This window comes from Sciurus vulgaris (genome assembly GCF_902686455.1).
Source record: "Sciurus vulgaris genome assembly, chromosome: 1".
Classification (NCBI taxonomy): domain Eukaryota; kingdom Metazoa; phylum Chordata; class Mammalia; order Rodentia; family Sciuridae; genus Sciurus; species Sciurus vulgaris.
The window spans coordinates 121387430-121400941 of record NC_136461.1 but is presented as its reverse complement, the minus strand read 5'-3'; the positions used below and the strand labels follow the sequence as shown (position 1 = coordinate 121400941).

The 13512-nt window shown below is 49.5% G+C and overlaps 2 protein-coding genes and 1 long non-coding RNA gene across 12 annotated transcripts in view; 2 read left to right on the top strand and 1 right to left on the bottom strand.

Moving 5' to 3' along the window:
- The window catches only part of DCAF8 (DDB1 and CUL4 associated factor 8), a 48310-nt gene extending 44421 nt beyond the window's left edge, over nucleotides 1–3889 (top strand). For all 8 annotated transcript variants that reach the window (XM_079108295.1, XM_079108294.1, XM_079108300.1 and 5 more), the window contains one exon: nucleotides 201–3889. In XM_079108295.1, the coding sequence (XP_078964421.1) occupies nucleotides 201–317 (117 nt within the window). In that variant the 3' untranslated portion in view covers nucleotides 318–3889. The remainder of the gene's footprint in view (nucleotides 1–200) is intronic.
- Nucleotides 2682–13467, bottom strand: PEA15 (proliferation and apoptosis adaptor protein 15). 3 transcript variants are annotated; one of them, XM_079108778.1, is made up of 5 exons: nucleotides 13312–13467; nucleotides 10165–10252; nucleotides 6384–6557; nucleotides 4849–5004; nucleotides 2682–4697 (listed from the first exon to the last, which is right to left on the bottom strand). In XM_079108778.1, the coding sequence occupies exons 3-5, from the start codon at nucleotides 6553–6555 to the stop codon at nucleotides 4633–4635; spliced, it is 393 nt and encodes a 130-aa protein (XP_078964904.1). In that variant the 5' UTR covers nucleotides 6556–6557; nucleotides 10165–10252; nucleotides 13312–13467; the 3' UTR covers nucleotides 2682–4632. The 3 variants fall into 3 exon arrangements, with proteins under 3 accessions (XP_078964904.1, XP_078964905.1, XP_078964906.1); XM_079108779.1 differs by having other exon boundaries at nucleotides 10165–10273; nucleotides 13312–13458; XM_079108780.1 differs by lacking the exon at nucleotides 10165–10252 and having other exon boundaries at nucleotides 13312–13460.
- LOC306642972 overlaps nucleotides 9113–13512 on the top strand; it is a 34354-nt gene continuing 29954 nt past the window's right edge. Inside the window, exon 1 of the long non-coding RNA XR_013758761.1 lies at nucleotides 9113–10141. This is a non-coding gene — a long non-coding RNA (uncharacterized lncRNA). The remainder of the gene's footprint in view (nucleotides 10142–13512) is intronic.

The window sequence follows — 13512 nt, the reverse complement described above, 5'->3', positions numbered from 1 at the left end:
CATTCTCTATTGTCTATGACTGCTTTCATGGTATAGTGGCAGAGTTAAATAGTTGTAACAAAGACCATGTGGCCCACAAGTCTGAAGTGTCCACTCTTTGGCCCTTTAAGAAAAATGCTGCTGATCCCTGGCCTAGCTAAGACCTTACAGTCTTGTTCTTGTTCCAGGAAGGTTACTAACAAGGCTTTCCCATTCCACAGCGCTGGCGAGAACCTGGGGTTGGGGCCACAGACGCGGACTCTGATGAGTCTCCCAGCTCCTCAGACACATCGGACGAGGAGGAGGGCCCTGACCGGGTGCAATGCATGCCGTCCTGAGGCCTCATACCTAGGAGGGGCGGGCTGGGGCTGCCAACCCGATCCTGCCTGGGCACCGCTTTCCTGTCCCAGGCCCTTAAATTCAGCAGAAACGCACTTTGGACTTTTTGTTTAGAAGACATCCCAGAAGGACAGACCAGAGGGAGATTGAACCAACAGACAGCACCTAGAAGTGGGAGTTGAGCCCTGGAATGGGGTTCGGTGGAGAGGCACAAAGGACTCAGCAGAAATGGCCTCTCCCTGAAGCTTTTGTTTGGGGGGGGGTAGAGGGGGAGCCTGTTTTGTTAACTGGTTTAGGATAGGGAATGGGGCTTCTTTTAATCTCCCTTGTTTCCTTTGTAGGGGGTGGGTGAGGGGAACAACTGGCTGTTCCATACCAAGGGGCAGAGTGGAAGGTAGGAGTGCCACTCGCTCTTTGGTTTAGGTTTTTGACCTTTTTTTTCCTTTGTTTTTTAAAGTCTTATGACAGTTTCATTGTTTTCCCCCCCGAGCAACCCTATCCCAGGATCCTGTTTTTCTGGGAAGTCCTTAGAGCCTTTAACCATCCCACACTTCTCACTTTCCACCTCATTCATTCTCTGTACTTATCACAGTGTTTTGCACTTGATTATGTATCCTTCACTCTCTTCTCTTCATCCCATCACCCCCTAAATAGGTCTGGTGAAGGAGATTGGAGAGAGATGGGAGGAGGGGCCAGAGGTGGAAGAATAGGAAGGATATTACCTCTTCTGTTATTATTATTATTTTTTTTTAAGAATTGTTTGGTGGCAGCAATCTCCCTGTCCCTATCACTGTTAGAGGCCTAATTTTATATCTATAAATATATTAAAAAACAAGTCAAACTTGGATGTATCAAGTTAAAATTATTGTCAAAGTTTAAATACCTATATATTCTCTATGAATGCAATAAAGGGACTTAAAGGAAGAATGAGCAAGAGTAATGATGTCAAGATGACACCCACGGCCACCTTGCCCTTTGTGTATGGCCATTAAAGCCTGGGGCTTACTCTTAGGTTTTAGAAGACTCAATGATGGAAGGATCCTCAGTTCTGCCCTTTCCTGCCTTGGTGTAGGGGTTGGGAAAAACATTTTCTCTCAACTCTGCCTCAAATCTCCTAACTCTCCTTAAGTCTCATGGGAGCTCCCAGGATGGATCTTCAAATCAGTCTGGCCTATCCTTAAAACATAACTGAACATTAGGAAGGGCACTGCCACTGCCGACTCTCTCTTGATCTTGTGTATGACAGAAGAGGCATACATTTTCTTACCTTTAACTTTGATTCTTTAAGTCATCCAGTTCTATAGCAGCCCTTCCTAATAAAAGAATGAAGGGGAAATTTCCTGGATTTGACTTTATACTTTGTTCACTGCTTGATATTTTGGGATTGAGGGACAAGAAAGACAGTAATGTAACTAGGCACAGTGATGCATCCCAGTGATTCAGGAGGCTGTGGCAGGAAGATTATAAATTCAAGGCCAGCTTCAGTAATTTAGTGAGACCCTATCTCGAAAGAAAAAATGTATAGGTCTGGGATGTAGCTCATTGCTAAAGCACCCTGGCTTCAAGCCCAGGAACCCCAAAAAAGAAAAAAACAGGATTGATTCTGGTGGCTAGGGCTTGGACACCTTTCTTGTCACTGAGTATGAAAATCCTATTTGAATTCTTGCCCTTAATGCTTTTGCTGCTATTTTTCTGCCCCCAATTTCCACAAGATCCATTTAGGAATTCTGCATCCTGGAACAGTTGGATTCTACTAAACCAAGCCATGAAGAGGGGAAAAGAGTAAGAGGATGGTAGTCCCAGACATTCCTTCCTCCTGCCCCTTTTCCTAGCGGCTCTCAGACTAGATGTTAGCTATTGCACTTTTCCTGAGATAGCGAATGTATGGTGACTGAGTGGTCTGTCTCCCTATTGCTTAGTAGAGTGAGAAGGTAGGACTGAAAACCATGCACTCTGAAATTTGTTGTATTTTCTCAGTAAAGCTTTCCCCCACACTCCGACTCCTGCTCTGTGTGATATGTGGCCTGTTCATTCATTATAGACTGCTTTTGTTCTTTCCAATGTAGGTGCCTAGTCCTGCCTTCTACCTCTGTCTATGTTAAAATCTTATGAAGTCCAGTCTGGAATATACTTAGTTCTCATGCTCAGGCTCCAACTGGAGACAGATATAAATGAAATAGGCCCCATTTAGCTCAGTGGTACTTTGCAGATGGGGTTGAGATGGGGGATGCTATTTAGGGTGTTTTCTGGGTCCCTGTTCCAGGCTGCAGTAAAGGATGGTAGGGGTAAATACTTTTCCCCGCCTTCCCAGTCATAAGAGGCTACAAAATTCTGGTCACTCAGAAATTCTAGAATCAATCAAGTACAGTACAATCAGTCACCTTTATTCCAGGGTTAGAACAAGGCCGTGCACACTGCAGATGGAGGAGCACAAGATAGGGGCAGCCTTATAGCAGGACAAAGGGTGGGAGGGAAAGTTAGTCTTTTTAGATTATTTTGCCTTACAGAGAAACTACTAGACTCTGCTGAAATAACCCCATCTTTCTTCTCCCATTTATTCCATAAGGAAGGCTCCTTATTTTCTCCCTCCCTCTGTCTCCCACTCACACAACATCCCAAATAAAAGGACAGTTCACGTTCATTTCCCTACTTCCAGTTCTACAAGTATCTCTCAAGGGAGAAGCCAGACAGGGCTGGGGAGACTTGGGAAGGTCCTTTAAGGCAAAACCGTGGAATCCTCGAGGTGTGTGTGTTAAGGCAGGTGTCTGCAACAGTGGCCAGAGGGGACACACAGACTGGGCTCAGCTACAAGTTGAGGGTGCACTCTGACCAGTCTTGTTTCTTCCCTCTTCAAACAACTGCTGCCACTAAAGTTTTGCTCCCACATCCTAAAAGCTGCTAACTTCCAACTTTCTCTAAATAGTCTCTCAGTTTGCATGTGAATTTAATGTTTGTTGGATTTTTTTTTTTTTTTTTTCGTTTGGAACATGTAGCAATTTGCCTCTGCCACTCCCCTCACTATGGCACTCCCCTCCCACCCCCCCTCTGGCCTAGACAATAAGTTAATGCTAGACACCACAAAAAAGGGCAGACATGGCAGTGCGGGTTTAATATACATATATGTAGAATATATATGTACACACAGTTAGCACGGTCAGGTTGGGGAAGGGCATCTTGGGACAGGCAAGAGGCTGGGGTCACTTGCTGTACTCCAGTGATTTGGCTAGGAGGCATCCGCAAGCCCAAGGGGGCTAGGGTGTCGCTGATAAGGGTTACTGAGTCCCCTCCAAGAGACTGAATTGGGGTGGGGATCAGTGCAAAGGAAAACACTTCTTTCTGGCTTGGGGTGTTCTAGATTGAGTAGAGAGGGTAGGTTGCCTGCAATATCCACACTGGGACCCTGTAGAAGGGACAGGTTGAGGTTAAAACCTAAGGATCTCATTTCTCAACCTCTCTAAGTTTGGGGTCAGTGTGTGCAACAGTCTGAGTAGGAATAAAGGAGTGGAAAGGGGTCCATCCCTCATGTCTGTGTCCCCATTTCAGGCTCAGTGGTGCATGTTCCAAGCCTAGTCTTTCCAGAGCAAAAATGTTGGTGGGGGATGGGGATGGGGTGCCTGAATGCTGGCTGCTCCATAGGATTTGCTCTTTGGGACCAGGAAAGGATCCAGTGGTGTTCTTCCATTAGATCCCTGGCTTATACCTATCATACGCCCATGAAAGGGGCATAAAAAGGGACCTGCTGGCACCTAGGCCCTCCAGCCTGAGGAACAGCAGGAAACTGAACTTTTAGCTAGTCCAGCATCAGGGTACAAACACTGAACTCCAGCTTTTCTTCGCCCCTTCCAGGTGGAGACTGGCCTCTTTGTCTCCCCCCTCCTTTCCTTCCCTGCTTTTTAGATTTACCCACCATTCCCATACCTCACCATCTCAGCTCCTCGACGTAGGAAAATGCAGGTCCTTTCTGCTTCCACATTTTAAAGATGTGGTGGGGGGAAAGTGGAAGAAAGGGAAGTAGGTAGGAATGTGCCAATTTCTATTTGCATAGAAATAGCCCCCACCTCCCCCTAGAGTGGGGAAACTAAGCCCCCCCATCCCGACCCCCACCCCCCTCACAAGGAGGAGGAACTAGATGAGCTAGACATATAGACAGACAGCCAGAGCGTGCGCACACGCACACACACGCGCACAGTAAGGGAGTTAGGACCAGGTTAGTAAGTGGGTGCATGAGGGTGCTGCCCTTGCCCCCTCCCATGGAGGCTAGGGAAGGGAGTGGTCTGATGAAGGTCCAACCTTCCTCTTCTTCCTCCCCCTTTCTCAGGCCTTCTTCGGTGGGGGAGCCAGTTTGATGATCTCTTCCTCAGAGGGCTGCCGAATAATATCTAGGGGCAAAAAGGATATGTCCAGGGATGAAAGCTGTGGGAGGTGCCAGGTAAGCCCACTGAGCACCAATACGCACTCTCCCAAAATGCTTTTACTCCAGGATAACGGAAGGGGCAGAGGTGCAACTATGTCAAAGACATGACCTCTTACCTTTGTACTTCTTGGCACTGGGAATGCGGGTTAGCTTGGTGTCTAGCTCATCCTCCTCAGAGATCTTCAGGACACGAGTTCTGTAGTCAACCACCATAGTGAGTAGGTCAGGACGGCGGGAGATCTCAAAAATGTGCTCAATATAGGAGAGGTTGTCTGAAGAAAGGCAGGAGACTAGGTCAGAGCGAGGCAGTAGCAGTCAACTTCCCCTCTCTGACAGTGTTCTGGAACCACAACTGAGTTACTCACATTGGTTACTGGAGGGGCAATACTGGAAGAGGGGCTACTAAGCCAGGAAAAGAAAGCTAAAGCACCCACACAATGGTACAAGGCTGTTCCCAGGAAGGGCAGAGAGTTTGTCAGTGAACTTTCTACGTTATAGAAATAGAATGAGGGCTTTGAGCCAGGCGTGGTGGCACATGTAATCCCAGCAACTCAGGCTGAGGCAGAAGGGATGGTAAATTTGAGGCCAGCCTGGACAGCTTAGCAAGACCCTATCTCAAAAAGGGCTAGGGATGTAGGCCAATAGTAGAGTGCCCCTGGGTTCAAAACCCATTACCACCAATAGAAGGGGTGAGGGGAGGGGCTTTGGGTTAGATATCAAGTCCCATGCAGGGTCAGGAAAGGGACAATAGAAAAACTGCCTTCCAAATACCCTACCCTCCTTATCCTTTTTACACTTTCATCCAAGTAACCATCAGGAAGAATTTCCCAATAGCACACATGGGATAAGAATGGTGAGATCCAAGAGAGGTTCTGGGTCTGGTAAGAAAGGTCACTCTAAATGAGAGATACGGACATAACCAAAAGAATGACACCCTGTTTCAGCCAGCTCCAAGATATTACAGATAGCCTCAGACCTCTGGCTCCTAACCATAATATGTCCTTCAGCTCCCCTACCTGCTACCCACATTTAATACAGCCAGAATAATATTTCTGAAGAGCACTGAGGTCACTCACCTCACTTTCTCTCAAATACCTATCACTCAAGGCCCTCTACAACAGTCTTAACTTATCTTCACAGCTACTTCTAAACATACAGAATATCCCAGTCAGGCTGAGCAGGACTGCTTTTCCAAACACACCAGAAACTCCCACCTCAAGACTGTTCCTCTACCTAGGAGGCCCTCCTTTGGATTCTATCTTAGAAGTCCCACTTTCCTTTCAAGGCCATCTTAAACTCCCAAGTCATCCTGAAAGCCCCCAGCTGCATGGTATCACTCTATAGTCCCCCCTAGTCCCTCAGGGCAGCAGTCTTTAAAAGCAGATAAAAGAAAGCTAGAACTTGCAGTTTTCTTTTAAATGTTTCCACTTTTAAATTGTTTTTATGTTATATATATATATTCATATATGAAATACTAGCACAGGAGTATCTAAATAATGCTTTTTACTGATAAGGGGCACAATGAAAACTGTCCAAAAACTCTTGCCCTAGAGCCCCTTCCACTCTCTAGTCTGCCTTGTCAAGAGGTACACTGCATGTGTGAGAGCTCTGTGCTCATCTCTCTGCCAGTGGACTGAGCCCCCTCCCGCACCTTTGTCCAGCTTGTTGTGGCTCTCCAGGAAGCTAAACCAGGCACTGCCCGTGGTGATCTCCTCACTCTTCTCACTGGGAATGTCCTCCTTGCAGGCTGACTTCAGCTGTTCCAGATCTTCAAGGGTGATGTTGTTAGTCAGGTCCTGGAGGAGGGTCCCGTATTCGGCCATGACTGGGGTGGGGAGGCAACAAAGGGAAAGGAGTCTAGACTTTGTGTATTGAGTCTAGTTCACATACTGGCACTATTCACACCCTGTCTTTGCCCTGCCAGGCATGTGTCTAGAACATAGGTGAACAGAGCCAGAGGGAGAAAATGAAGACCTAGGGGAACAGTGGGAATAGACAGGAAAACACTCAAACTAGGAGCAATGCTGGAACCTAGAGTGATAAGTCATACCTCCCCCCCTCCACTTTTTCTTCTTTTTCCCCCTCTAACAGTAACCCTGGCAACAGCTCCCCTGACTGAGGAGGCGGTTACCATGGCAACCTGCTCCGACTTTCTCACCCGCTGCTGTCTCAGAGTCCCCCCCAGAATCGCCCCACCCACCTCCAGCCCCTCCCTCTGTCAAAAAAAAATTCAAAACATCAACAAGGGAGAGGCTTGCTGTGGAAGAAGAAGCTATAAAAGAGCTAGAGGGGTTGGGTGAAATTCACGTGTTCTCACTTCCATTCTTCCCCAGAAGCAAAGGGGTCCTCATTTCAACTGCCCACTACCCCACTAATGACTCATTTTGGAAGGATGCCTAGTTGCTTGGTCTGATGGTTCCCTGGCCCCTTCATGCATTGCCTCATATTAAGCCATCAAGGCTCGGGGTGAGGGAAAGCAATAGGCCATCCCCACTTTGCCCATTTTCTCCCTTAATCGTTACAGGGGCCCCCACTCAGCCCTGTCTCCCAGCCTTTGTGCTGTGCTTGCAGCCCCCGCGCCCAAGAATACCAAGCGGCTGGCTCTGGCCCCCTGCCCAGTTCCCAGGCTGGCTGGGTGGTGGGGGGAGGGGCATCAAGATGCAGCTTTGGGAGAGTCTGGCAGGAAGGGGGCTGCCACCCCTTCCTTCATCAACAACCTGCTGGCACTGCCTTTAGTGTGTCCTCCCACAGGGTGCTGGGCAAGGCCGCATATCACCTAGGCCTTCATTCATGATCCTTAAGTAAGAAGGTGGGGAACATTCAAGGCCTCCCTCCCCTAAAATAGAACTGTAGCTAAAATAGGAAGAAAGTTGGACCTTAGAATGAACTTTCTGGATTTGATAAAATGTGAAACACTAGTAGTGAGCGCAAAATGGGCACTTATTTTCTAAATGAGTATGTATTTCTTTTAAAATCAGTAAAGTAAAGCATAAAAATTGAAATCATAGCTGGTGCACTGGCACATACCTATAATCCCAGCAACTCAAAAGGCTGGGGCAGGAAGATCACAAGTTTGAGGCTAGCCTGGGCAACTTAGGGACAGCCTGTATCAAAAAGGACTGGAGGGGGCTGGAGTTATGGCTCAGTGGTAGAGTACTTGCCAGGTGTGTGTGAGGCCCTGGATTCGATACTCAGCCCCACATATAAATAAATAAAATAAAAGATCCATTGACAACTAATATATACACATATATATATTAAAAAAAAAAAAAAAAAAAGACTGAAAATGTGGCTCAGTGGGTTCCTGGGTTCAATCCCCAAGGGGGGAAAAAAAAAAAAAAAAGGAAGAAATCATTTCAGAAACACTCTGTGGCTAGACCAAAGGGTGGGCAAAGAGCTAGATTACTTTGTCCCTAATTGAGGCTGCCCATGAATCAACCCAACATTGAGCTGGGAATGTGGCAGATCAAAGGGTACAGGCTGACACACCCCTATTTTCCTCACTTCTAGGCTCTACTACAGGGGAACTGAGGCAGAGAGGCATGGCCATCACACAATAAGAGGTGTGGACCTAGAAGTCCCCATTCCCAGCCCCCTTCTTGGACCAGAATAACAATCCTCCCTTGGTGGCAGGCACCGTGACACAAACAGACAATGAACCAGACAGCAGGGCCAGCACGACCCCCACAGAAACAGTCACTCATAGACACTCTCACTTGCACACCCAGGTGCAAACCAGACAGAAGGGCCCAGCGGTGGCCCTGCCAGGCTGGGCCAGGAACAATGCTCTCCGACTGTCAGCACCAGGAACCATCCCAGCCTGAAATCTAGGTCACAGCAGCAGGCTCTGGAGCCCAGCCCTGCCTCCACTGATAATCCCAGCGCAGAAAAGGGTGGAGATGGAAGGGGGATAATGGGGAGGGGGTCTAGAGATAAGGATAGGGATGGGGGCAGGGCAGGATGGGAAAGCACATCATAGGAAAGAGACAAGAACCTGCCCCAATGGATGAGACCCTGCTACCAAACTCTCAGCTTCAGCTAGGGAAGGGGATAGCATTAGGGTCAAACAGCCTTGGTTTCACATGGAAGAAGAGTTTGTAAATATGGTAGATTCTGTGGGAGGAATGAGAGTGAGAGAGACAGAATATATCTCTTGGGAGGAATTGAGATTTAGGGCTCAATCTAAAACAACAGATCTACAGGGAAGTGGGTGGGAAGGGATTAGTGTGTGTAACACACCCACCCACCAAGGCTGGGGGTAGTGGGTAGGAGCTTCGAAGAGTGAAACAGATACAAGTAGGTTCCTAAGAGGAACAGGGGCGGGAATATTAAGGTGGCAAGGTGGCAAGGGGGGTGACGTGTGTGTGTGTGTGTGTGTGTGTGTGCCAGATCTTATGTATGTGTAGATGCTGATCCCTGGGTGTGGGTACAGGTGTGTGGAGGAGGCAGTGGGTGTGTTTAGATGTTCTTGTAACTGGCTGTGAGTGTATGTGGGATGTGTGTTTGTATGTGTCTGAACCAGCTGAGTGTGTGTGTAAGAAAGTATATAACTACAGGCTCCCATCCAGAGGGTGAGGGGAGCCCACAGAATAGAGGAAGAGAGCTGAAGATGGGAAAGGGAGAGAGTGAGGCTGCAAATGAGGAATCTTGGGAGAAAGTGGAGGGGAGGAGAGTTCACAAGGCTGCAGTCTCAGCTCAGCTGTAACCATAGCAACCTCAGTTCTGGGTACCCCCCAATCCAGTCATCAGGACAATGAAACCACTGGATGGAATGAGAGTGAGGAGTGGGGAGTAAGGAACAGAAAGGATAGAAACAGGGTCCCCTGAGGGAGTAAGGAAAGGTCATGGTTACCTCCCTCTCTAGATCCCATTTGCCCATGCCTTGGTGTGGCAGCAGAGGCAAAGGCAGAATAGTTTGAGGGATATGTTTCATGTGTGGGAAAATGGAATCTCCTTTATATGGGTTTCAAGACTCACTGATCATATATTGTCCCTGGCTGGTCTGGCTATGGTAGGATTTGGCAGAACCTGGCTCCTTCATCCTTCATGACTCTCCTCACCAGAGATTTAGAACAACTTAGAGCCCACAGAGAAATCTTCTGTCCTCCTTGCTCTGAAAAATCCTTCTTATGGCTGGGGCAGTGCACAGAGCTGCCCAGGGAACACCAGGCAGCCTGGGTGGAGGCCATTCTTAGGACAGGATACCAGCACAGGAACTGGGAACCGGGAACCGGGCGAGGCTGCCAGGAAGTCGGTCCCCTTCCCTCCCAGCTCATTCTGTGTGCTGCTCACCGCTTCCTCATACCTTCCTTCCTTCCTCCCTCTCCTAAACCAGCTCCAGGTGGAGCCCTGACAAAGGTAGAACCGACTGAAAAGGATGATGCTGAGAAAGAGAAAGAGAGGCAGGAGGTAAGCATTGTTTATATACTGACCTTTTAGGGCAGGAGTTGGGACGATGGCAAGTGGTGCTCCGTAGGCACTGAGGGGGAGGAGTCAGGCCCTGGGTCTGCTTTGAGAAGCCTGGCAAAATGGGATAACCACCTATGAAGGAAGTGGCAGCACCAAAAGAATTTCTGTGCATTTTGATATTAATTCATGGTAAGTTATCCCCACTCCTAGACTTTGGTTTTTCCTCAGTAATTTTTTTTTTTGCGTGTGTGACTACCAGCATTTGAACCCAGGGCACTTAACCCCTGACCAACAACCCCTTTTTATTTTTTATTTTGAGAAAGGGTCACCCTATGTTGCTTAGGGCCTCTCTCAGTTGCTGAAGCTGGCTTTGAACTTTGTAATCCTCTGTCTCAGTCTACGGAGTTGCTGGGATTAGAAGCATGCACCACCACACCAGGCTCTTCAGTAAAATTTTGAGAATCGAAAGGGAAGCGTGAGGATTAGGAGTTAGTGCCCTCCCTCCTCCACATCTGCTGCAGCTGCCTCAGGCTGGGGGGAGGGGTCATCCTGCACAGCTGCAAGAACCTGGAGGTGCCTATAATGGGAAGGAGGGGACTCCTAGGCACTCAAGTCTGTAGATCTTATTGCCTGAAGTTGGAGGAAGTAGTTGAGGAGAGGCAGAGGGTGGGAAGGGAGAGTATGGTTCTAGCTATCCTATTTTAAATTATATCTGGGAACCAAATTCAAGCAGTCCTGTAGTTTATTCCTTTAATATCATACTTGGCTTCCTCCTCAAACTTCTATCCAGCTTTCTTTTTGGGGAGGGACTGGGGGAATCATCTTTAGTCATATATCAAAGGAAGAAGAGGGTTCTCAGGTTTCAGGGTCAGCCAGGGAGTAAGGGGAGGCAAAATACCAGGACCCCAAAATGTTCAGTCCAAGAAGCATAACCCCTGGGCATGGGGACAGAGACAAAGCCTCCATCCCTTAGTGTAACACAAGAACCAGACTCAAAATGGAGGCAACCAGAGACAGCAGGTATTGGATCAGGGCAGAGGGTTGCTTGATGGTGAGGAGGAATGGGGCCCATGACCCTCCCTAGCCCATCTTTGTCTCCACTCATCTGATTGGGGCACTGCCTGCTCCTATTTCTATCTCTCTCCCATCTCTATTTTCCTCATCCATTTCCTCTCTTCCTATGCCTTTTCCTCCTTCCCTTTCAATGGACATTCATCCCTTCCAGATTTCCCTATTCACCCAACCCATCCAGTGGGAGCCATGAACTCCAAGGTCCAGTGACTCAGTTTCCCCAGCTGAATACTCAGAGCAACTATTTAGGAAGGGGTGAGCTCCAGGGGTCTGTAACTGAGTGTCCCCACCTGAAGACTCAGAGCTACTATTAGGAAGGGGTGAGCCTTGCTGCTACAACATTTGATGGTAGGGGTCTGAAGATGCAGTGGTTGGCTGCCCACTCTCTGGTGGAGATGTCCATCTTGACATTGTAGGTGAGAATCTGTGTGACGGCGACCTACTGTGTGATTCTGTGACCCTCTTCATGCATGACAACATATGTGCACATGATGGGCACAGGTGTCACAGAAATGAGAAGGAAGTAGGCACCTAGGGAAGCTGGCAGCCTAGGGCATCTCTGGCAATTTCCCCAATGGAGTGTTTAACCGCAAAGGGAAGAGCAATTAATGCTAATCACCCTGACAGCCTGGGGGCCACACACATAACCTAGAGAAACAAGACACACAAATTCAGCATGTGCCTCCTAACTCCCTGCTTTCATCCTCCCTAATTTCTTCTGGCTTTTTGTTTGTTTGTACTGGGGCAAGAATTCAGGGGCACTCTTCCACTGAGCTACATCCCCCAGCTCTTTTTTTCTTTTATTTTGAGACGGGGTCTTGCTAAGTTGCCCAGGCTGGCCTCCAACCTGATCTTCCTGCCTCAGCCTCCCCAGGTGATGTGATTACAGACCTGTGCCGCCACGCCCAGTTCATCCTTCCTAATTTCTGAGCCTCTTTAGTCCACTCTCCAGCACTCTTTTGCACTCCTCTGACCATTTCTCTCTCACTTTCTCCCTTTCAGTGATTCTCTGACCCTCTCTGGCTCTGTCCCTTCCTCCATGTCTGTCTCCTTCTCACACACATTCCTCTCATGCTGTCTTCCTCTGACTTGGGCTCCATCCTTGGCTGACTCATACTCATTCTTTTTCTCCTTTCTTCCACTCCCTCCTCCATTCCTTGGCCACTCTGATGTCCAGAAACTAGCCACTCCCAGTGCCCTAAGCTCTAACTGGACCCAGCGAGAGAGGCCACCAGAACCCCTATCACCCAGCTAAGAGCACTGACTCATTAGTCCTCAATGTCCTGTCTCCTTGTTCTAAAGGAGACCAGGATTTTAAAGCTGCCCAGAAAATCAGGATGGACTCGAGGACAGTGGCCCCTTCTGTCCACTACTCAACTGTCCTGTTAGACTGATGTCTTGGAGCCCTATAGTCCAGGAGACTCCACATGGGAGGCAGTGGGTTGTGGTGGGCGGTTGGATGTGTAGCACAGGGAAGGTTGTGATTTGGTGTGTGCGAGACGGTATGTGTAAGAGTCACATGGGTGTGTGTCACTGTGTGTGCTGGTTGTTTCTCAGAGGTGTGTTTGTGTCCCTGACAGTTTTAACACCAATTATATGGAATTAATTAGGGGGTTTAGTTAGATATACCATTCCTCCACACCCCCAGCTCCTTCCTCCTTAAGTCCGGTAAGCTTTCACCGACCCCACCTCTCTCCCAGGTTCAGTGGGCTGGGGGTGAGGGCACATGGTGGCAGGGTTGAGCCGGGAGACGGCCAGCGGAGGCGAGTCCGGAGCCAGAGCGGGGAGGGCGGGAGGGGCGGGAGCTGCCGGCCGAGCCGGCTGGGCGGGAAGCAGGCTGCATCCTAATCCCAGGCCCCGGCCGGACTCCCAAACTGCCGATCAGCGTGGACCCGGCGGCCGAAACCACGCCGCCTCCAGCACACGCGCGGCGTTCTGGACGCACGAAGAGACCGACCCCGCTGGGCCTGACACAGAGTGGACCTGTCTGGGTCCCGGCGCTCCCCTATCTGTCCCCCGGCATCCCGGGTCGTCGTTCCTTCAAATCCAGACCCCAAATCTGCCCCCTTCCCGCGACATGACCCCTCTGTCCGTCTCACCGCCTCCGGAGCTGAGAGCCCAGGGCGCGGGCACTCCCAGGTCCCCGGTTCCTGAGCAGCGTCCGGAGCCTCCTCCTCGGCTCCCGCCGCCGCCGCCGCCGCCGCTTCTGCCGCCGCCGCCGCCTCTTCCGCCCGCGGAGCCCGAGCCCGAGCCCAGCGCCGCCTCACCCCACCCGGCTGGCCGGTGATGTCAGAGCCGGG